At 34.2% G+C, this 25,274-nt stretch overlaps 1 protein-coding gene and 1 long non-coding RNA gene across 2 annotated transcripts; both read right to left on the bottom strand.

Annotated features, from left to right (window-relative positions):
- Positions 1–8,877: 8,877 nt before the first annotated feature.
- LOC112783724 (UTP--glucose-1-phosphate uridylyltransferase 3, chloroplastic) lies at positions 8,878–17,253 on the bottom strand. The gene is made up of 17 exons (XM_025826769.3): positions 16,269–17,253; positions 15,545–15,725; positions 15,304–15,453; positions 14,977–15,138; positions 14,720–14,892; positions 14,546–14,612; positions 13,671–13,837; positions 12,519–12,677; positions 11,782–11,873; positions 11,608–11,702; positions 11,238–11,315; positions 10,940–11,035; positions 10,556–10,630; positions 10,378–10,469; positions 10,085–10,247; positions 9,561–9,621; positions 8,878–9,282 (listed from the first exon to the last, which is right to left on the bottom strand). The coding sequence occupies exons 1-17, from the start codon at positions 16,994–16,996 to the stop codon at positions 9,170–9,172; spliced, it is 2,652 nt and encodes an 883-aa protein (XP_025682554.1). The 5' UTR covers positions 16,997–17,253; the 3' UTR covers positions 8,878–9,169.
- A 3,321-nt stretch (positions 17,254–20,574) lies between these two features.
- LOC112784145 (uncharacterized) lies at positions 20,575–22,910 on the bottom strand. The gene is made up of 3 exons (XR_003193735.2): positions 22,740–22,910; positions 22,588–22,642; positions 20,575–21,317 (listed from the first exon to the last, which is right to left on the bottom strand). It is a non-coding gene; the product is annotated as an uncharacterized lncRNA (long non-coding RNA).
- Positions 22,911–25,274: the final 2,364 nt, after the last annotated feature.

Genomic DNA, 25,274 nt, shown 5'->3' with positions numbered 1-25,274 from the left:
GTGAGGGCAGGGGGGAAAATGGAGGAAGAAATGAGAGGAGGAAGAGAAGGGGAAAGAGAGGGGGTTGAGGGTGGTGCTGCGAGGGGTGGCGTCGGAGGTGGCACGGCTGGTTCGGCTCGGTGGGGGCAGGGGATAGTGGGGTGGGAAAAGGGGTGGAGGAGGAAGGAGAAGAGAGGAAAAGAAGGGAGGGTTGATAGCGGTGCAGCGACGATGGGTGGGGACGGCGGCGCTGCGGCGGGCGGGGCGGTGGTGGCAGTGGGAGTTTGGAGGGAGTAGAGAGGGAAGGAGAAGCGCTGAGGGTTTGGGGGGAAAGGGGGCAACGCTGGGTTTAGGGTTTCTGCGTCGAGGGGGTAAGTAAATTCAAATCCACGCGAACGCGTGGTTCACGCGGTAGCGTGAATGAGGCGAAAACGCAACGACGCGGAAGCGTTATTGACGCGATCGCGTGAATGAGGGATAATGAAATTGACGCGTACGCGTGAAGCACGTGTACGCGTCACTCAGAATTGTGCGACCCAGCGTCGTTTTGGCGCAACTCTCTATTTCAATGAAGGGGACAAAAATTTTCACGCGACGCGTACGCGTCACCTACGCCCACGCATCGTGTGTGCTAAAATGAAAAATGACGCGTTCGCGTCATTGACACGCACGCGTGGCCCAAATTGTGCCTAACGCATCCCAACCGCACGATTCCAGCCCAACTTTCTGGGCGTTGGATAGTGACGCCGATGTGGAATCGACGCCCACGCGTGGTAAGGCTTCTCTCTTTTTTTTATGCAGTATGCAGAATGCAAAATACAGATGCTGATGTTATGTATGAACACTAAGACAAATAGAAAAATGAAAATAGGAATAAAGCAAAACAAAATTTAACAAATACTGAAAAAGAGCGATCATACCATGGTGGGTTGTCTCCCACCTAGCATTTTTAGTTAAAGTCCTTAAGTTGGACATTCTGGTGAGCTTCCTGTTATGGTGGCTTATGCTTGAACTCATCTAGAAATCTCCACCAATGTTTGGAATTCCAATATCCTCCGGGGTCCTAAATGAGGCACGTAAAGCCTTCGAGTAAGTTCAAACAGGTTTTCAGACTCCCGGGGTGTTGAATGTCAGAGTAGATTCCAGGATCCCAAACCTTGCTTTTGTACCCGTCTTTGTCTTGATCTGCATTTTTCCAGTTGAGTGGTACGGAATTTAAATTCTCACTAAGATGACCAAACATCTTCCGAGACCCATTCAATCGGACTCTATACCAATCCTTGCACCTCAAATTGAAGCATGGAATCTTATTGAATCTTGCATACCAACTCTGATTACTAACCATTTCCCTCTTACTCTTAAGGCCGCAAAGAGCTCTAAGCTTGCCATCTGTTTCAAGCAAACCATATTCAAGTAGAAAAGTAAAGATAAAGGCTAAGGATTTTACCCACTTGAAGTTTGTATTGGGTGGTAATGGCCTTGGGATAGGTGTTTCCAGTGGTTTTGCAAGCTCTACTCCCTTGTGTTCTTCTGTGAATTCTTCCACTTCTTTACAAACTTCTTCAACTGTAACTACGTCTTGATCATAGTCTTCGATTTCTTCCTCATCACTCAAGTCATAAGTTGGAGGTTGAGAAAAATCTACCTCAATATCATCTTCGTATTCACTTGGAGAAGATTCTTCTATCTCAAAGAATTCACTTGCGGATGCAAGTTCATTACTAGGAGAACTTGATTCATGATTATCATTATCAAGAAAACTCGCTTCTTGAGTTGTTCCGTCCATTTCTTCATAAGATACCTGCTTTGGGGGTTGTGCACTATCCTCCTTAGCATCAATTGCAAATTCCTTGACGGAATTCTCCACAATTCTGGATTCCCATGGAGGTTCAGCATCTCCTAAGTCTTCAACCAATTCTTCTTCTTCGATAATTTCGGCTTCCTCCACTTGTTCCAGTACAAAGTCATGCTCCTTACTGTCCACCAGAGTTTCTAGTATCTCTTTCATGCTACGTTCTTCATTAGATTGTCCACATGAAGCCATGGGGGTTCCTTGAGTGTCTGAACATCGGGAAGGTAATCGATTGATCGCTTGCTCCAGTTGGTGAAGAGTTGCATGAAATTTTTCCACTGTTTCCTTGAGACGCTCCTGTGATTCTCGGGTCGATGGATATGGACTTGGTGTATAGGGAAGTGGTGGTTCTTGGGAGTAATTGGATTGGAATTGGGGGTGGATATGTGTTAGGGTCACATGGAGGTGAGTGGTGGTAGGGGCTTGTGAGTATGGTCGTTCAAAGCTATGTTGAGGAGGTGGTTCATAGGCATATGATGGGGCTTGTTGGTAACTACAAGGGGGTACACCATATCTATCATCTTGGTACGCACCTCGGAATGGCTCTTGACCATAGTAATTTGGTGGGTGTGGTTGTCACAAAAGGGTCCACCATAACTATTGTCTTGGCATGCATTGTGGGATGGTCTTTCTCTGTGGTACTGTGGAAGATGTCGCTGCCGAAAGGGTTGATCAGATCCTCGTGGCTCCTTCCATCTCTGATTGTTTTGACCTTGATGCATGTTCCTGTTATAATTTCCATTCCTTGCAACAGCATTAGAACCAAACTCAAAGCGATAGGGGTGAGAATTTATAATAGCTAATGAAAATTAAAAACGAAAATAAAAACAAATAAACAGGTAAAAGAAAAAATATTTACAGTAACTAATAATAAGGCACACAATTGCAATTTCCCGGCAACGGCGCCATTTTGACGATCGGATTTCTGCAAGTAAAGAATTTCACAAATATAATCGCGTTGTAAGTATAGTTTCTAAATCAACAGAGAATCCTTTCGTACAAAAGTTTGGTTGTCACTTAAGCAAACCCAATAAAAATAATAAACCGAAGTATTTAAACCTCGGGTCGTCTCTCAAGGAATTGCAGGGAAGTATGATTTATTATTAGTTATGTAAAAAGTGTATTTTGGGTTTTTGAAATAGGAAACAAGAAAATAAATTAGCAATAAAGTAAATTAATTATCATGAACACCAGTGCAAGGTATAAGAATTGGAAATCCCATCCTAGTTATCCTTATTAGATGTGATGAGAATTGTTATTGCTCCTACTTAGTTAACCCTTACTAAATAAAGGAAAGTCAAGTGGACTAATCAACTTAATTCCTCAAGTCCTAGTCAACTCCTATGGAAAGACTAGCTTTAGAGGGATCCAAATCAATCAGCAAATTCTAATTTTCAATCAACAGCTGAGTTTGATAACTCAAGTATCACCAATTACTCAACCAAAGCCAAAGGGGAAAAATCTAAATTATTTATATAATAAATAAAAGAAAGCAATCATAAATCTGAAATACCTCAAATCATATTAAATAAAGAAATCAATTCTAACATGAAAAGGTTCATAAATCAAATTGGGGAAAATAAACAACTAAGTGATAAAGTAAATAAAAGTAGAAGAGAAATTAAATTAAAGGAACATTGAACCTGGAATTGAGAAGAAGAAATCTTAATCCTAAAAGAAATCCTAAATCCTAAAACCTAAGAGAGAGGAGAGAGCCCTCTCTCTCTAAAAACTACATCTAATCCTAAAATTATGAATGTGAATGTTGTGTATTGAATGAATAATTGTTGAATGAATGATCAATGTTCAATTGATTCCCCCATTTCCCAGCCTCTATTCTGTGTTTCTGAGCTTGGATCTGGGTCAAAAAGGGGTCCAGAAATCGCTGAGGGCATTTTCTGCAGATTCCTGCACGTGGCGTCCGTCACACGTGTGCGTGGGTCACGCGCGCGCGTCATTTGGAGAATTTTCTTTCCACGCGTACGCGTCAGTCACGCGTGCGCGTCGGTTGTGTTTCGCGCTAGTCACGCGTCCACGTCGTCCATCCGTGCGTGTCGCTGCCATTTTCTTCAAAACTCCATTTTTGCGCGTTTCTTCCACTTTTGTATGTTTCCTTTCCGTCCTTTAAGCCATTCCTACCCTATAAAGCCTGAAAATACTCAACACACAAATCACGGCATCGAATGGTAATAAAAGATAATTAAAATTAACATTTTTAAGGCCCAGGAAACATGTTTTCACATTTATCACATAATAAGGAAGGAATTGTAAAACCATGCAAATTATATGAATAAATGGGTGAAGAATTGATAAAAACACTCAATTGAGCACAAGATGAATCATAAAATAGTGGTTTATCAATACGCGTGGGCCACGCATACGCGTGGCAGTGCATTTGGCCCATTTCGCGTACAAATAGACTCATTCGCGTACGCATGTACGCGAGGCAGTAGCTACCACATGCGTATGAGAGGGTATGCGTACATGGGTTTTTGGTTAAAATTTTAGCTAAGTTAAAAAGTTGTAGAATTTCAATTTAAAATCTCAAACTCCCAACGCGCATAACTTTTTGTTTTAAATCATTTTTCTTCCGTTCTTCAAACAGTGTAAACTTCACAAACCCAATTTTCATACAAAACAAGTTTGAAATAATTTTGGGGTCCGGAAGCCAAGTTATGGCTCGCCAAAGTTCGACCAAAAACCTAATTTACACAAAGATCCAACCCCCATTTACATAACCCAAACTCAGTTCTCCCTTCCTTTACACATTTATTCAACCACAACATCATACCAATTTCAATGCCAAAGCTTCCACCACCTTACCTTAATCAACCACACATCAATACATACATAATTTCTTTACCTATAACTCATTACTTTGATCACAATAATCACCATCAAACCACCACAATTCATATTCATTCTCTTTTTTTACTTTACAAGCACTAATAAATCACCATTTAGCATTCCAAATTTAGCATCAACAATTTAAACCAAAACTCAACATTTATCATTAAACACTAATCAATTTACATGCTCGTACATTCATCCTTATCTTATAGTCCACTAGCTTAAGTCTTCACAAAACATTATATATGCGAAACCTAAACCATACCTTGGCCGATTTCAACGTATTAACCAAGGCAAACCACAAGGTAAAAGGGCAATGCTTCAATCACCAAGATTTAACTCTAACTCTACCAAGCTCTCAAATCAAGCTTCCAATGATTCCAAGAATCTCATATCATGCATTCATACACCTAACACATATATATACATACATATATCCAACAATTCAATATCCAACATAATCCAAACAAGAAAAACTAGGGCTTAGGACTCTCATCGTGGCCACAGACTAAACGAACTAAATCTGTTAAGCTCCACAAGCTAAATTGAACCTAGAGTACCCAATTAAACAAAATATCAATATGGGTTCCCTTTAATTTCGAAAATTGAGGGATAGAGAGGCTAAGGTGAGATTGAAGCTTACCTATGAAATTGATCCGATAGAATCGTAGAGCTCGATGCAGTGGATGCGTGGCCACAAACGGTGCAGCGATCGGAGCTCGGAGTGGTGAGATATAGTAGTTGGAATCAAGCCTAGGGTTTTAAGTTCTTTTTTCCCTTCTCCATGGATGTTCCAGCGTGAATGAAGAGAATGAATGAAGGGGGGACTGAATTTTATTTGTGTGATGGGTTGGACTGGGCCTTGGGCCCATTTTAGACTCGGTTCACCTAATTCGGTCCGTTTGTCCCAATCTTGGACTGGGCCCATTTTGGACTCGGTTCGCCTGGTTCGATCCGTTCGGCTTAATCTTGGACCAAATTCTTTGAAATTAATATCAAAATTCTTGTTTTAATTTTCTCTATCATATTAAACTACAAAATTTCATATTCTAATTTTCTTGATTAATAATTAATTTATTCGCTAACTATTTATTATTTTCTCGGAGTTTACAAGTGTCGGCGTTCTAGGATTGCCTATGGCATTCCCAGGACCTTATATCTTATGTGTGTGGTACCTTTACCATGCTGTGAACCTCCGGTTCTCATCCCATACTATATTTTTGTTTTTCAGATGCAGGTCGAGAGGCACCTCAGTAGGCATCTGGAGTTTCTGCAGCGAAGTGAATTAATTTTGGGATTTTACTTTTGGTCCTTTGCTATATGTCCATAGACTCTCCTCATATATATATATATATATATATATATATATATATATATATATATATATATATATATATATATGTATATACTTGTTTTATTTTGTACCTCCTAGAGATTTATGGAGAACTAGAGTTTTAAACATGTATTATATTCTCTGGTCAGTCTTAACTTCGCAGGCTGAGTTAGGAGCTTGTTATTTTGTATTCTTGACCCTCTATTCCTACTTTCTGTTTATTTATGCCTTTGAACCTTATTTTCTTCACACGCAAGTAATCTTGTTTCCAGAGCGTTGCGCTTTTTATTTCACGATTTTTGTTTTATCTGTTTTTCAAAGCTCCTCGTATACTGTATCCTTTTCAATATTATTATATATATTTTTATTTTTGATGTCGTAATACCACACCATTTCTATTTTACATCCTAGGTATAAAGCTCTGTGTGGTAGGGTGTTACAAGAGGTACGTCACCCTTCTAATCCTAATTGGTCACCTATTCGTATGGACTCTGACTTTAGCATCGGAGTGTCCTTGCAAGTGACCCCACCCGCTAACACGCCGACGCATAGGCCGAACGTACCACTCCAGTAGCTCACGCCCAGATCCAAATCCTCTCATTTCCTTGCTCCCTTATTCACCTTGCCAATCCACCAAACACCCGATCAACCGAACAATACTAAAAAGGTTTCGTAATTTAAGTGAGGTTTTAGAGGTCTAACCTTTTTTCTGTAAATGTAAGAAATAAAAAATACAAAAGGGATGAATCTAAAATAATTGAAACTAGAGTGAGACCCGAGCATGTACAGGGTGGTAAATTAATAATAATATATATTATATTTTAATAAGTATTATATTGTTTAGAAATTAATTAAATTATATACAAACTAATATTAAATTTGATGTGTTTTTTATTTAAAATATTTTGTAATTCAAAAGTTTTTTATATTGAAGTTGTACAAAGTTATATCTTCATTTATTGTTTTTATTTTTGCATTTGTTATAATTAACGGACTTAATCTTTTTATATAGTGTTGTGCTCTTTTTTTATTTTTGATTATTGTTAGAGTTATTTCTTTCTTCTTTCTGTCATATATTCTTGTGGAGACATGATGTTTTTGAACTGTTGATTTGTATACATTTTTTGATCTATTGTCCTTTTTTTATTTCATCTCTGTATATATATTCTTCATCTGAAGATGTGTTTTAGATTCATTTATTTTTCTTTTTCCTTAATCTCTTAATTTGTATGTCATCTAGGTTTGATGATATTAGTATTGGTGAAGTTGGTTTCTAAAATCAATAAAGAATATAAATGAGCAATAAAAATAATATTTTAAATAAATGAATTTTTTGTCGTATTACCTATTTTATTTATTGTAATAGAGGTTGAGTTTCGTATTTTTTGTCGGAATAAATGTCTTGGTAATAATGTATTGTTGAGAGCATTGTTAAAATCATTTACTTTGACTTCAAATATATGTGTGAGGTTGTATAAATTTTTCAATTGGAATGGTGCTTTAGTATTATTGATGTTTTGGAGTGTAACTAGATTTAAGGTAGTTGTATTCAATAATTTTTTTTTTTTTTTGCTTCTCTATCAAATAGCACAAAAATTATTGTAGCACTTTGATTTAAAATCTTTAATTTAATTTTTAATCTAGAATAATTATTGAGTTAGCAATTTATAATTTGATAGAATTTTTTATGATAAGTATAATTTGATGGAATTTTTTATAATTTGTATATGTAATAATTTTTTATGTTGTAGCACAAAAATTTTATTTTTTTTTGTATTTTTTGTGAATATTTCTTTGACACCTATTTATTCTTCTTCTCATAGTGCGTACAATTTTTTAAAGAGATCTATGATAGTAAGAATAAAATTTTTTAAAATATTTATTTTGTGTGTATATATAATAAATTGAATAAGTTATTTTTAATAAGAATAATTTAAATAGTATAAAGTAAAAATATTTGTTAATAATTTTTAATGTTGTAGCACAAAATTTTATTTTTTTGCAATTTTTTGTGGATTTTTCTTTGACATTTACTTTTTCTTCTTCTCATAGTGCATATAATTTTTTAATGACATCTATAATAATAATAAAAATTTTTAGAATATTTTTTTTGTGTGTATATATATTATTGAATAAGTTATTTTTAATAAAAATAATTTAAATAGCATAAAGTAAAAATATATGTTAATATTTTCTTTAATTTACTCTGTCAGGTAATGTATCAAGTGATACAAATGCAAAATAGTGTTAAAAAATTATCAAAATTGATTCTTTGATTTAAATAATATATTAAAATAAGTATAATTATAAAAATTTTAAAATATAATTATATGTAAAGTATTACAAAATAATGACAAAAGTATAAATAGTTAAAAAAGAGTGTTTTTTCTCGTAGATTTGTTTTAAAATACAATAAATATTATTATTTTGTACCTAATCATCTATTAGAATTATTTTTAAGTAAATAGGCTCCTCATCATTTGTGGGTGTATATATTTTTTCTTAGACAAACTATAAATTGTAAAATGAAATAATAGTAGTAAGAGTCTTACATATATATATATCAAATAGTATGAAATTTGAATAGTTTATAACCTAAAATTTGTTATGATAATATTATTATGACACTTTTAATATAGATGTTTATTATATTTAATTAATACTTTATATTTTCATTAAATAATAATAAATTAAATTAATTAATTGTGAGAGCTATGGTTTTAATTTTTATTTTTTAAAAATACTTTACTAAAATGTTGATTGGTTAATTTCTAAATTTTGTTAAGTAATCAAAATTGATGATATGGTATTATGAGAGAAAAAAATATGGCTTAAATCTAATGTATAAAGAGTTAGTATCAACTTTCATATAATAAAAATAGATTGATAGATCCACATTCGTTGCTCGAATAATTCTCGGTTTTACAATCATACAATTTTAGCTACATGGAGATGTTAACCAAAGGAAATGGTTATAAATACAACATATCAACATGTATATTGTTACAAGATAACTCTACAAGAAGAAAGAGTGATGGTTCAACTTCTGTTTAACCAGTCACTTGGTAATCCAAATTCTTATAACATGGGCGCTAATACCAGCAGTGAACCATGATTCACTCAAGAAGGCATATTTAGCAGTTAGTGGTAGTAGTCTATGATTCTACTAATTCTAGGCAAACATGAGAACCTTCTATCTTGTAGTCCCAGTGCCAGCTTCCACTCTCCATCCTACTCTCTTCAATCGGATCTAACTGAATTGCTAAACCTGAATTAATACAAATCATGATTTGTGAACTTGTATCAGTATTTACTGTCGGGAAAGTAAAAGGGGCATGAGTGTTTGTGAGTTGAGAAAACTTTTTTGAGCAACCACTTGTTTTGCAACAACCTATGGCTAGATAGAGTAAAAACCATTCAACTAAGGATTACAAAGGCATTCAGATTCCCTAATAATTATGATAATTGATAGCAAAACTACACATATTACTCTCTCAGGTTTAAAGAACAAAGGTAAAAGAAGTTATAAAGTTGAAGAAAAGAGACCTGTGTTTCCTTGCGTGATCTTCAGCTTGTAGCCATCTGGAACTTCATATACATGATTTCCCTGTGTCGAAGAAAAAAAAAAAAAAAGATTGATTAGGATTGTTTGTTGTTAGTTTATAGTTTAATGTAATCTTTATGACCTATTGCTGCTGTTCGGGATTCTATTTCAAATTAATTCTGGGTCAGTCAGATCAAATGGTTCAAAATCTGGAACCCTTTGTATTTAGAAAATTAGGGCGGTTCATGAAGTAGCCATAATAGTATTTTGGAAAAGTAGCTGTGGCATGTGCGTTCCATGAAGGTTTATATCCTATTTTGATGAGAAATGTCAAGATGCTGTGGCCATCTTACCATGCGCATCTATCATGGCAACTGCCAACAGTTTGGGTCCAATGGAATTGGAAACCCTTTGGTATATGGAGTGAATATATTAGGATCAAAACCCGAGTATTTGATAATTGTATTGCATGCAAGTGTACAACGAACATAAACTAATTTTAGAGAAGTGCAAATTTAAAATTAACCTGTAAGACAACATCGGTAGCCTCAAATTCAGCATTTCCGTGCAGTACTATCTTAAGTACTTCAGACCGCTGTACATCATGTTTCCAGTATATGTTTTCACCACAAGTCCAATCAATTCCCTTGTTCAATACCTTAACATTCTCCAATTTACATTTTCCACACCTAGCAAGATAAAGGTCCATAATATTGTAGATGCTCACAATATATAATACTGTTAAGCTAAGGCTGGATCTAGAGGTAAGATCATGAAAATAAAGAATCAAGTATTTCTCATTAATATAGGAAGTAATACCTTTGCCCGTAATGTAGTATGGATTCACCATTCTCATTGATCTTCATTGAGCCCATTGCATTTTCAGCTATTACTATTAGGCTTCCCTTGAGCTGGAATGAAGTGACCAAAATCAGCCTAGTAACTAAGCAACTCCATGCTACATAAGTTAACATGATCTACTTGAGAAGAAAAGAACCTGAACATTCTTCCAAAAGAACTCTGCAACCTCAATTTGTAGCTCTGAGCCCTTGGCTATGGAACCGCCATAAAACTATTCACAGGGCAAAAGAAAAAAATAAAATTTAATTAGATCCCATTCTTTCTACAAACAATAAAATATGATACATTTCATAAAGCATAAGACTGTCATGTTTCAAGCAAATATGGAGAGAATTTGTGACAACACCATTCAGGTGGAGACAAACATGGCCTACTTAATCATGGCAAACAATCTCACTAACAGTGCAAATGTGCCTCAAAGATCACTTGATACTTTGTTTGACCCGTTTGCAGGTGAAACTTGCATCAAACATGTTTGAAACCTATGAGATCATCATAGCTGGAAAGAGAATAGTGCTACCTTTTGTCTAGTGATTTCCCAAAGAGGACCAAGTGCAGGATGTAGAAGGATGAGAAGTGGTGGTTCCGAATTGACATAATTCTCATTAGCTTCAATCTGTGGTAAACATAACATCACACAGAGCAAACATATAATAAAATATCTGAAGGTACTACACTAGCTGGAAAAGTCTATTATCCACCACTTGCAAAGTTAAATGCATTAACTTATAGTATACAACTTTCGCAATGGCAAACTATAATATGGAATTGTACCCAACTAATGCATAAACCACAAAAATAGTGTGTACTATATATACCTCAGGAAGTCTTATATCGCATTGTGAAAGAAGATCATGGGCATTTCGCAAGATATCTAAAAGAGCTCCGTCAGGTGTCTGCATATAATTGCAAGACATATTAGAATATATATATTTAAAAGCAAATATCAATTAACCCAAGACATGACTCTTGATTGCATCTGTTCAATTTAAACTTTATTAGGAGCTTAAATAATCATAATTCTTGAAAAAGCATCTAGTGTGAGTAATCGGGTCGTTCTAAACTATGCAGTTATCACCATATGGTGCAAATTTAATTTCAAACTGAGAATACGAAGCTGCAAGGACAAGATACAAGCCTACACAGTCCATATGGTGCTATGAACCCAGAAATAAAATATACACTAACCTGGTGTAAAGACTTGTCTCCTTGTCGTCTCTTTTTCTTGGCAGATGAAGTAACTCTTCTCCTTTCATTGTATACGATAAATGTGTCTAGCTTATCTGCTCAGAAATATATATGATATTAGGTTCAATGAAACGGATGGTTTGTCAGACCAAATAGATAAGTACACAATATTACCTTCTATACCATTGTAACACCTAGACGAGTATACATTGGAAAAATTGTCTGCTATATTTTGCATTGTGCACTCTAGTCTACCACCTAAGACACTGGTAAATCACAATAACAAAGGGTGATAAGTTAATAATATATATAATGCAGTAATCAACAATAATACCATGATGTTACAGGTAACATTGCCTGAATAGAAAAGAAATAAGAGAATATATAAGCCAAAAAGATCGAGCCAAAGAAACTGTAAATCTACTATCAGTAAAGAAAGCAGGAGTCACTTGGTAAGGATACTATAAATAAAAATTATTTATGAAAAATACCAATCTTTTAAGAATTCCTGTGCATCAAAGATTCATATTTTTAAGCCTGGAAAATTTTTCTACTTTTACTCTCTCAACAAATGCCACTAGGCCTCATTAGGGTACTCATTAAAGAATTCCTTTATTTTTAGGCCTGGGAAAGAAGCCATCAATTTAACTTGTGGTTTTGTTTACCCAAAATTTAGAATTTCTAGTTCTATCAGAACAGATATATAAATTAGTGTCTAGTAAAGACTAAAGACTAGAGATGGTGTTGTAATTTGGCAACAACTGCTGTGATTTGAAATTGATACCTACTTTGAAATTTCTATTAAAAATTTAAAATAATTAGAGAACGTAAATGCCTCGGTTAAAAGCCAATCAATAGAACAAGGAAAACCAATAAAATTCCATTAACAAGTTCTTCAAGGAAACACATACCTACGGTGTCTTCCGAACTGATCTGCATATACTATGGGCTTTTTTGTATTTAGCACCATTCCTGGTAAGCAATTTTCATTCTTACTTGATCCAACTAGCTCGGCAGAAGGTAAATCAACATACAAGATGTTTGTATTGGCTGGGAAATCTGCCTGCAAACTTGATCAAACAGAAAATAAATTTGATATTTGGATAAAGAATTCGAACTAGAATGCAGACTATAGATGGTAGACAATGACTGAGAATAAATTCAATCAACATCATCACATGAACTGATATTTGCAGGAACAAACCAATAAGTCTCAATTTTGGCTAGATAAATTCGGAGAGCACACAACTTAAGGCTCTAACATGGCATTTTATTTTTCTCAAGGGCATGTCAAATTGCAAATAAGTGATGTGGCTGTTTAGCTGATATGATAATCTCCTTAAGAAAGAAATCATATTACATCAAATGCATTCATTTTTAACATGAAATATATGATTCTGCTTATCTAAAGCCTGTAACTCTCCATGTGGTTGCAGGTTTAAAGGTTTATATACACATCATTGTAGATGTCTTATCATTCACATGAAAATTGTTAGTGACTCATAGTGTGTCATTACTATAGCTTAAGCATTCAAATGTTTTGAAACTGAATACAAATTATCACATAAAAAAAAAACAAAATTTGAATTTGGAACACATTAGTTTATCCAAATGATGAAAGGTAATAACAATTTTATGAGGTATGAAATATATATGAGTAAACTACTAAAATAGTACTCGAAAGTTCATATCAGTGACAAAAATAACTCCAAAAGATACAAACTACAGAGTGAATTGCCGACATTTAAAAAAAATGAACAAAAAGAAAATATAGAGATCGAATTTTGCTCCGATTTTTTAAACGCACTTTTTGAATAGTTATCCAAATGTTTCCGCAAAAATTCGGATTAAATGCACAAGTGACTTACTAAATACAAAAAATCATTTGACAATTGTAAAAAACAAATATGATATTCTTTTGTTATTTTTGCCACGTTTTAAAATCTTTCGAAAGCTTATTTGTTATTTGTATCTTTTGGAGTTATTTTTTGCAGTGATATAAATTTTCGGATACCATTTTGGTAATTTAACCAATATATATTAAGTACAGGAACATCAAGTACCAGTTTGGAGTGCAAGGTCCATCAGTAATTCCAAACTTGTCAAACTCAGTGTATTCAATGCATGACACACCATATTCCCAGTTTCCATCAAGATTTTTCTTTTCCATCAGCACATTAATTCCTTCTGTGGCACCTGAGTTCCGCTTACAAGATGCGAACCCCATTCTCTGTTAAACATGCAGTCCAATTATGAGTCAGACTACCTTGCTTAATTTAATATATATCAACGAGATGTCTTACCTAGAAAGAAAAGAAGTCATAGAGAGAGGACAAGATTTCTTCTCACTAAGAAAGCTGCCAACTAATTTTGGTCCACCTTTTTGTCTCCATTTTACCCAGTATTAATACCAAATATTTTTAACTACTCCACAAATGATCTCAACTGCTATCTCTCTATGTCTCTCCAAAGTTTATAATTCCTCCACTAACCTTCTAGGCTTCTACTATATATTGCTCCAGCTTATTTGCTCCCACATTTTGCTATACCACTTATTCTCTCATCCGGTAACAATACATAAAAAAAGTTTCAGATTCACATTTGACAGGCATTAATGTGCTTATCAATTCGCTATGATGCATGCAGATGGTGCCTTGAAATGACTTTCAGATTGAAAGGGTATGTAACTTTTTCCAGGGAAATAAGAAGTTGAAAAATATCTGTTAATTTGCCCATATCTGAATTTTATTAGATAAGGTACCACATTACAATTAAGGATGATGCTTTTCTTAATTATTAATTTATTATTATCTTTTCTTCTAACCAAAATTAAAAAGAGAAGAGGCTATCAAAAACCATTAATTATAACATGTATACCTTGCCAAAAACCAATAAAAAAAGATTTACGTGATGATCTATTAAAACAACTTAATCCTACCTTTCCTTGACGTAAACCAATGCCAGCTAAGGCTAGGAGAGTTAAATCTGTAGCTGCCACAACATTACTGTAAGGTAATCATTCATCAGTTTCAGTGAGCTGTATAAACAATATTTCTACTAGAAATTTCAATAGTAGATAAATAAATAAAGCACGAGGTCCATGACAACAGACCTGACTTGGCGCAGTGTTGCACCTTTTCTTCCATGACAACAAAACCATTTGAAGATGCCTTTGTCATGAGCAAGTTTCCATATGACACCATGACCACCAGGCTTGCTCAACGGAATGAAAGGTTTGGTGGCCAACCACTGCCCATCTTCTGCACCAACAACCGGAACAAGAGGCTGCCAATTTACAAATAGATATTTAGTAATTTGCAAAATAAGATTATCCCTTCTCAGAAGCAATGGCACGGTTTAATATAAAACCTGTTCAAAAAATTGGAAAGTTGATCGACCTCTTCCAAACCACGAAAGTCTTTCGCATAGAGATGTGACATGTTCATGGTTGTTCTTTGCAGAACTTGTCATTATTGCAACAGGAGTGATACATTGTTTCCCATATAACTTGAAGTACAAGAATTCTCTTGCCTTGCAATGTGAACAGCACAGTTAGGAACATTGAAGCCCCATAAATGATTAATTTGTCTCTCTGTTTCTTTTCTTTCTTTTCTTTATCTATGGGGAGTGGGGTGTTAAAAATCTACCATTTATTAGCAAGAAATAAGCAAACAAGTTAAGATGATTGAAGAGTACCTGAAGATCTCTTACAAGACCCTCCAACAAAGTCCTTCCACAAAACGGTAACATTGCGGCAGGAAGGCATCCACCGGTGTTAGAATCGACTAAACCAAGCCTGTCCGCAGAGCCTCCCAAAGGATAAATTTCGCCTAGGTCTGGCAAACCCTAGAAGGATAAGATCATATTATTTTCAGGAACATAAGAAGCATCAACAGCATAATCCAAAATATGGAAACAAGAAGATCATCATACTAACCTCTATACCCCATAGAGCTGCCTGAGATGCATAATCCGTATTTTCGGTGAGGTCAACCCCCTTTGGTGCATCGATTCCACAAACCCGGCATTCTTGCATTTCATGCATGTGCTGAGACCAACTTACATTCTGCCTGTCATGTAATTTTTCAACAAGAAGCTCCAACGTCTTTATCTGGTATCTGCAGCACAGTTAAATATAAATTGAACAACCAATTGAGTATATGCACTTCATAGAGTGATAAAATCCATTCAAGGATTTAAATTGCAGTCCACAACGGTGTCAGGCTGCAATTGCGAAACTGTATTAGGCCGCCGCAATTCAAGTAACAAACACAAAAATCATTCACACCCCAACAACCACAATACGCATCGCAAGAGTTGCAATGCCTGCAGTCACAACAACTGAAACAGTAACCCTTGAATCCGCTAAACACAAGAATTTTCATTACTTCTTCCCGAAACATAGCACACTGTAAAATTGATAAAACCTTAAGTACTGCGTAATAGACATTCAGCACAGGCAACTGAATTCAGAGACTCAACATATACATATACATATACATGAAGATAATGCTTTCCTTAATTATTAATTATCATTATCTTTTCTTCTAACCAAAATTAAAGAGAGAAAATAATGCTTTTCTTAATTATTAATGATTATTATCTTTTCTTCTAACCAACATTAAAGAGAGAAAAAACTATCAATTAAGTGAACAACATACCCTATAATTCCTCCAATGCAATCATAGAATCTTTCAATCTCCCCTAAACTCTCCAACAAAGATTCCAAGTTCCTAATTTCTTCATCGTCCAAAGTCACCGTCGTGCTCCTCCCGAAACTGGCACTGCCGCCATTGCTTCCATGGGAGTCCAAGCTCTCTATCATCTCCGCCAGCGCATAAAGCGCGCTCTTCACGGAGGAGCTCGTGTTCGCGGTGGCCGAAGTGGCGGCCTCCACTCCGTCCACGCCGGAGCAAAGCACGTGCTCCTGCCCGGCGGCGACGAGGCACTTAAGCAGAAACAACTCGCCGGAGGACATCCGGAGCGACTTCAAAACCCTACTCCGGCCGGAACGGAAGAAACGGCGGACTCTGGAGTCGGTGTCGAGAAGTCGGAGCTTGTCGTGGAGAGTGGCGCAGGCGGCGAGGCTATCGCGGAGGGCGGAGAGCCTGGCGATTTCTCGGCGGAAGTTGAAACCCGGCGGTGGCGGAGAGAGTTCCAAGTGCTCGGTAGAAACCCGGGCGACGCGGCAACATAATGGCGACGACGAAGAAGAAAAAGAAGAATTAGAAGAAGAAGAAGAAGAGAGAAACTTAGTAAAAGAGAGAGAATTAGAGTGAGAGTGAGAGTATGAATTTGAATTTGAGGTTATGGAAGACGAATTGAAGGAAAAGAGGAAACGGTTATTGTTATGAAGAAGAGAAGTGGAAGTGGAAGTTGAATGAACCATTATTGTTTTCAACTGAATTTAGAAGCTGACTACTGAGAGGGAAAGAAAAAAGAAAATAGAGTGATGAATTTATATATGGGAAGGAGGAGGTATCGCTGTTCTGTTGTGTTCTGTTCAGTATCAGGGGAAGATGCCAGAGGCATATACCTTCCCAACGAACTGGCCTCTTTTGCTATTCGAAGGACAAGAGAGTGAATATCAATGAGGAGGGAGATATTGTTAAACCTCACTTATTTTATTTCCTATTTCCTGACTTTGAACTTTGAATCAATCAACTCATTTTATATATTTATTTATTTATTATTTGATAAAATATACTGAGATGTAAACAACGTAAGATTTACATTTCTTTCTCCTAAATGGAAATGGGTATTTAAACTGATCTAAATTAAATTGTTAATCTAATCTAAATCAAAAATCGTTTAAAATAGTATTAATTTGAATTTGATTGGTTTTATTTTTTACAAATCGCTGAATTAATCATATTTATATCTATTTTTTATAAAGGATTTAATTTAATTTAAATTGTACAATGTACTATAATATTATTATTTTATTATTATATTTACAATTTTATTTATAATATTTAATTTGTTATACAATTTTATATTATTCATATATTCTTATTATATAATAAATATTTTATGTTTAAAATATAATTTATTTATTTATTTTAATTAATTTATAATTTTATTTATATTATTATATTATTATTAATTTTTTAAAATATCATTAAAATTTATTATATCATTATTAATTATTTAAAATTAGATCTATCGAATTTAAAAAAGTTATTTAATTTAAATTACACCACAAATAAAATTAATATTTAAATTGATTGAATTTTTTTACTTAAAATCAATTCTAACCGCATGACAAAGTTGTACTTGTGTGCTAGAATGAATAAATATAAAATAAAATAAAATAAAATAATTTTATTTGTTGAATGGTTAACGCCTTAACGGTCCAAGCTTGTTGCATGTGGCGTTGGGGTATCAGAGGTCTATCCTCTCTTTCCTCTCCGGATTGGCTGCCCGTATTTCATCCTTTCTCTCTCTATTTATATCACATTATTATTTCATATTATAATATACTATTATATGATTTTTCTAAGTAACATACAATTATTTGCACGTGATAAAAAAAACTAATAGAGTTCTCACTTAAATTTTAAAGTATTTCTTAAAATTAATTATTAATTAAATTTATTCAAAGTTACATTTAAAAATTTAGTAGTTATTGATTAGATTTATCTATAAATAGGAGACACAAAAATATGAATATAAAAATATCAATTCAGTTATATATTTAAATCTTTTTAGCAATCAAATTCAATTAAATTGGTTTAAATTCAATAAAAATTATTTTTATTACACCAATGTGTATACACGCACTTAACTAACGCAAACATATTATTATTCGTCTTCGTGTTCTTTCTTCTTCTTGCGTTATTCCTTTTTTTTCGTATTCTTCTTTTTTCGTCTTTGCATTCCTTCTTCTTCTTCTTCACATTCTTCCTTCTTCTTCTTCGCATTCATCTTTCTTCTTCGTCACATTCCTTCTTCATTTTCGCGTGTTTTTTCTCAATCATTGTTTTTTATTGATGCTGTCATTGCTGCATTTTTTCTTTTCCTCCTTAATTTAATTGAGGTTCATATGGATTTATAAATGAATTCGATATGTTTTTGTTGATGATTGAGTCTTTTTTATTATTTGTTCAAAACTGAACTAATTTTAGTTCATTTGTGTATTAATTGAGGTTTATTTAGTTCCAAAAATAGATTGGATGTATTTTTATTGATAATGGAGTCTTTTTTACTACTTGTTTAAAACTGAACTAATTTCGGTTTATTTGTATGTTAATTGAGATTCACCTGATGCTGCTTTTAAATATTGACCAAGGTTTGTATTCCTTAAGTAATTTGAGTTCATTTTTTAGTTTGAGGTTTATTTAGATCCAAAAATGGATTGAATGTGTTCTTGTTGATGATTGAGTCTTTTTGACTACTTATTTAAAACTGAACTAATTTCGGTTTATTTGTGTATTAATTGAGGTTTACTTGATACTACTGTTAAGCATTGATCAAGTTTTTTATTCCTTGAGTAATTTCGGTTCATTTCTTAGTTTATTTGAGGTTCATTTGGATCTAGAAATGAATTCGATGTGTTTTTGTTGATGATTGAGTCTTTTTGACTGTTTGTTCAAAACAGAACTAATTGAATGGAATGGAGTGGAATCTAATGTAATTGAATAAAGTAATAATGAATAATTTCATTCTTCTTTGCTAAAAAATTTGGTCAATACTTATCAGTAGCATCAAGTGGACCTCATTTAACACACAAATGAATCGAAATTAGTTCAGTTTTTAACAAGTAGTAAAAAAAGATTCAATCATCAATAAAACACACATCCAATTCATTTCTGGATCTAAATGAACCTCAATTAAACTAAGAGATGAACTGAAATTACTTAAGGAATAAAAAATTTAGTCAATACTTATTAATAGCATCAAGTGAACCTCAATTAACACACAAATGAATTGAAATAAACTAAAAAATGAACCAAAATTATTTAATGATGGCACTAGAGAAAATCAGAACCAATAAAGATGTTAGCAAAATGTTAGTGTTGTTGGTGATGACGATAATAAAAGAGAAGAAGAAGGCGCGTAATTTGAAAAGCAATAATAACAATTTGGTTAGACTTAATTAAGTATTTTGCTTAGATGTAGAGATTTATTCTAAAAATATAAAATTATATTTGGCAGATGAGATATAGAAGAGATATTATATCCGAAGATACTAAATGAATGTATTTTATATTTATCCTAATAAAAAGGACATAACTTATTTTTTATTATTCTTGTTAATTTTTCATAATTATATTTTTAATTATTATATTTTTCTTTCCAAAAATTTTAAATGAAAAAAATAAGAATAAATTAAACTTTCATAATTTGTTCTAGTTTATCACCAAATAAAATACAAAAATACTAATTTTTGAATCTATGTCTTTTGTGTTTTGTTATTAATATCTTGTGTTATTATGTTCTCGTAACCAAACGCAACCTAAGATACTTTATGTCCATTGCTTATATCGAAAAGTTAAATTTGACTGATTTCTGTCACGTTTACACCGTAACCACTAGCTAATGTGGTGAAAAAATTTTTATTTTTACAATTTGATTTTATCTCTCCTTTTATAACCTTAATCCCTAAATTATCTTCAAATTATATTCAAATCTAAATTATTATTCGCATCAAGAAATACTCATTGCTTCTTTTTCATCATCCTACCTTAAACCATCTTCTTTGCCACAATCATCACTTTTATATTTTCCTTTCCATGTGTTAGTTTGTTTGCATTCCTCTATTATCCTTGAATTTAAAAGATAGTTTGTTTGATGTGCTATTTAAGCTTTTGTATTTTTCTTTTATCTTATAAATCATGTAGTTCAACAGACATTCTTAAAATATCTTATAAAAAATCAACTTACTGAATCATCTATTTTTCATTCATTGCTATTTTAATTTGAATTTCTCCTTTTTCTCGTCTTCTTTTCTTATTGAATGGTACTTTTGGAAAAAAAATTTTGAGCCAAAGTTTAGTCATAATAATAAGGGTCAGGGGCGAAACTAGGTTGAAGTTAAGGGAGGGACAAAAATTAATTTTGTAATAGAAAAAAAGTAAAATAAAATTTTTAAGGGGGGCTAAAATAAAATTTGTATACAATTTATAAAGAAAATTTGAAGTTTGGGAGGGGCCATTGCCCCCCTTTTATTATATGTGGCTCCGCCCCTGATAAGGGTTATGTACTATTTTGGTCTCTAAGATATAGGCTAAAAGTTTTTTTCGTCCACAACCTTTTTTGCATACAAAATCGTCCCTAAGATTTAACTTAGTTTCAAATCGTCCTTACTTTTAGGGACCAAAATCGTACGAAGGTAGCGACAGAAGTGGAGACAGAGTGAATCGTGGACAACTTCTTATTCTTCTTCTTCCCTTCCTCTTTGCAAGAGCAGAAAAACTCTCTTTGTCTTATTTTTTCTTTTTTTGTTTATTTTATAATTTTTTTGTTATGGATAATTTGGCCCAAAATTTTAATATTTAAGTAAAAATGACGATTTTAAAACATTGTTTTAAATTTTAGGGACGATTTTATATGCAAGAAAAGGTTAAAAAGAAAAAAAAATTTCAGCTTATACCTTAAGGACCAAAATCATGCTTACTACTACTACTACTACTGTCAGTTCGGGATTAGCAGTCCCTAATCTACCTCTGCCTCGCCCGCGACCGCGTCCATGAGTCGCCATATGGTTCCTGTTCACACCAAAAAAGTGATATCAAGTTGATCAGTCTCAATATCGCAAGTCTAGCACTTCAAGTCCCAAATGCATACTCATGAATGTTTATACTATATATATCAGTCAGATATCCTATTAGCACATAGACACATACACAAAGAATGTAGAGAAGCATAGTCAGTCCGTCCCACAGGTGTGCATGCGCACAGTTTATGAAAAGCAGAACGTGCGCATGCGCACACCAACCAGGAACTACTTGGTGTGCGTGCGCCTCACCTATGCGAGCGCCACCAGCAGAATGCATATCCTGGTGCATCGTGCATGCGTCGCACAATGACGTGTGTACGCACACTTTCTGAAAAATACTCAGTGTGCGTGTGCATAAAGGTGTGCGTACGCACAAATAAACTTTTGCTATTGCTGGGTGCGTGTGCACACCAGTGTGCATAGGCACACACCAGAAATCCTGATTCTCCTGCATCTTAAAATTTTTCAGCTTTTTGCACCAGATTTCCGACTTCTATAACTTCCTCTACAGAATTCAGTTTTTTGCAAAATTTATATCGTTCTCAAGCTTATAAAACCCTCTTTAATTTGAAACAAATATCATTTTTATCCAAAATTTAGGTTTCGGTCAAAACCTCAAACCTTCCTTTTTCCATAAAATTCAGCTTACCATACCTACTCCTTGTTCCAATTAATCAGCACCAACACACACATATAGCATTTCAAAATAAGTCCACCACCTGCTCAATAATTCACAAACTCTTCAAACTTCACCTTTCATAAAATCAGATATTAAGTTCCCACCTCCATCAACATTAACGTCATCATTATATTAGCATACATATATACATATTCAACCCACATTGTCAATTGCTCAACTACAACCAATCATCAAGAAAACATCATAAATTCACCATGACCATATTCCTCAACACATGACCAACATCAAATTATCCATCAACATCATAAAGGCTAATCATTCAATACATTCAAGCACTTCAACTTATCCTATAGTCCTCTAGCATAAGTTTTCACAGAACATTACATATTAAATACGCGAAATCTGAACCATACCATGGCTGATTTTCGCGTGTTGTCTAAGGCGAAACACCAACCAACACAGCCCCTCAAGTACCCAACCTCCACAAAGTTCCAATGCTCACAATTCAAGCTCCAACATATACACTTATACACCTAATTTCACATATATCACCATACATACTCAAAAGTCACAATTTAACATACTAGAACTGAAACTGGCTAGGGTTGATGAACCTTACCTTGTATGTGCCTCAATCAAACCAAAGCCCACTAATTCCTCAAGTCAATTTGATCCTATAACACCAATTTAACCAAAATCTTAACACACCAAAATCCTAACATTTCTGAATTGAAGAAGAGAGAATAGGAGCTAAGATTATAATTTTCTCACCTTGAAAGGTACCGGGCTTTGTAGAGCTCATCACTGCGGACGCGTGGTCGCAAACGGTGCGGCGATCGGAGTTCCGGATCAAAAGTTATTGGAATTTGATTATTTGATTGAGGGGTTTGGAGTTTTCAACGTTCTCCCCCCTTGATTTCTCCCAGCGTGTTATGCATGCTGAAAGGGGAGGATATGAGCTTCAGTTCATATATTTAGTGAATTAGTTGGGCCCACGGGCTCGGTTTGGGTCTGGTTCGATCGGTTCGGCCCGTTTAGCCCAATCTTGGACCAAATTCTTTAAAATTAGTGTCAAAATTCTCGTTTTAATGAGCTTTATTCTAATTTAATATTAGATTTTCTTTCTTTTTATTTATTTATTTATTTTATTTTATAATTTTTTATTGAGGGGTAATTTAGTAATAAAACAATTAAAATTGGTAAAAAGGACGATTTTAAAACAAACTGAAACTTTGGGGGCCATTTTGTAGCAAAAAACAAGTTGGGGATAATTCTGATTTTCGACCTCTACGTTGGGGACCAAAATCGAACTTAACCCTATATTTAATTAATTTAAATAAAAAATTCTAAAAAGGAGGGATACAAATTTGTGGAAGAGGAATGAAGGCAAAGGGAGGAGAGACGGGTGACAATAAGATGAGAAGTTATAAATGTCCTATAGAAGGTTGAGAATCTGATGATGTATGTGAGTGTTAGTTGTTACTATTGAGAGGAAGAAAGAAAGTGAATTAAAAAGACTAGTTTTGATATTTGAGAAAGTACAGGAACCAACTACTTCACCAACCAACTTGAACAACTTTTTAAAAATTAGATTTTTGAATTTGTAAAAAATAGGATTATGACATAACCCTTATTTTTACTACGTAATACACATACACCTTCGTGAATATAACTATCATCGTGACCCTGCTCTCATCGCACCGTCGATCTGTGGAGATCAACCGCCCGTCGCACGGACTTGTACTCTCTGCCATACCTCATCTGTGCACCACGCCGAGCCGACCTCGTCAGATTCTCATCGCCTTGGAGTGCGCTGGTTGGAGCGGTTGTCCTCCATTTGTCTGTATTGGAGCTCTTCTTGCTGCGTCACCGTTCTTTGAGCTGGCACTGTCGTTGACGCTAGGACCATCAGAGGGAGCGAAGAAATATCCACAATCCTATACTAAAAAATATCTATCTGCAATACAAAGAAATATCCATCTACAATACAAAGAAACATCCATCTAAGAGCAAGGAACATTCGTAAGTCTATACTAAAAAATATCTATCTATAATACAAAGAATCATCCATCTAAGATCAAAGAAACATGTGTAATTGAAGAAACAAACTTCCGTAAAATACCCAACAATGAAAATAAAACCAAATTCTTGTTTTCCTCCAATAGAGAGATTCAAAAAAAAAAAAAAGAAAAACCTCAAGAACTGGGCACAAAAGGCATTATCTTGTGAACGACTTTGTTGCAGTCGGCGATGACGGGGCTTAGGGCTGATAGGGAATTGAAATTGGCCATGCCCCAGTGACAGACTACCGGAATAATTTGCGTGCGTGTTGAGGTGGTCTTCGGCGACAAAGGATGCAGGCAGTTACTTCGTGGGGAGGATGTTCGGCACCAGGTCGACGTCGAGGGGTCGGGTTGCGTGGGGGCAGCGACAGCACGAGGGTATGGGTTACGCAGAGGGAGCGACGGCGAGCGAGAATCCCTTCGTGGGGTTGTGGTTGTTGTTGCTGGCGAGCTGACACGCAGCTTCTTGTTGCAGCGACAAAATCACCGAAACTAGTTGGGAGGCGGCAGCGCATCTGGGGAGACTCCGACAGTAGCATAGATGGGAATGGGAGAAAAGTAATGTGTGGTCGTTTTTTATATTTTACTACGTGTGAAAGTAAAAAGGTAAACTAGAATTAGTTCTGGATAAAGTGGTGGGATGATTTTTTGTGTTATTAGGTTTTGTTGCTGGGACCTGCATTAGAGTTGACAGAATTAATTAGTATTTTAATTAGTTATCTAATAAAATTGTTGATATTTTATACGTTTTTTTTATCTGTCCATTTTAATCAAACGTAATATACAAAAAATTCTTGAGTTCTGTCTACACTATAACCAAAAATGAAATATAGAGACATAATTTATGTCTATATCTCTTTTGTTTCTGAATTTGTTATCCTCAACTTCTTATAGCACATACTAAACGCACCCTAATTCATTAGTAATGAAAAGATAAAAGCAAAATAAAAAACTTGCCCTGATGCTATTATTGCTTTAGAAAATAATTTTGTTTTTTATTTATTTGTTACCTTAAAAATAAAAAAATATTCAAATAATATTTTAGTGTTATTATCTTTAAATAAAAAAAAGTATCAATTATATCTATTAGATATAATAAAAATTGGAAGAGAATCGGATGTATAAATTTTTTTCTCCTAAATTAAATATTCTTTATATATATATTCATAAAAAAATGTTAAATATATTTATAAGTTTAAGAGTTTGATTTTGATGTATTTAAAATATAAAATATTTTATATAA

This window comes from Arachis hypogaea, chromosome 20, assembly GCF_003086295.3.
Source record: "Arachis hypogaea cultivar Tifrunner chromosome 20, arahy.Tifrunner.gnm2.J5K5, whole genome shotgun sequence".
Taxonomy (NCBI): Eukaryota; Viridiplantae; Streptophyta; class Magnoliopsida; order Fabales; family Fabaceae; genus Arachis; species Arachis hypogaea.
This window is presented reverse-complemented; position numbering and strand designations above follow the sequence as displayed.

Bases quoted from the DNA above. Each gene is read 5' to 3' on its own strand.
- LOC112783724 (XM_025826769.3), bottom strand. From the start codon at position 16,996: ATGGTTCATTCAACTTCCACTTCCACTTCTCTTCTTCATAACAATAAC. The intron at 13,838-14,545 runs GTAGGATTAAGT...CATGTTTAACAG, and splicing joins TTGGTTTACGTCAAGGAAAG to AGAATGGGGTTCGCATCTTG. The intron at 9,622-10,084 runs GTTAATTTTAAA...TCTTCGACACAG, and splicing joins CTACCGATGTTGTCTTACAG to GGAAATCATGTATATGAAGT.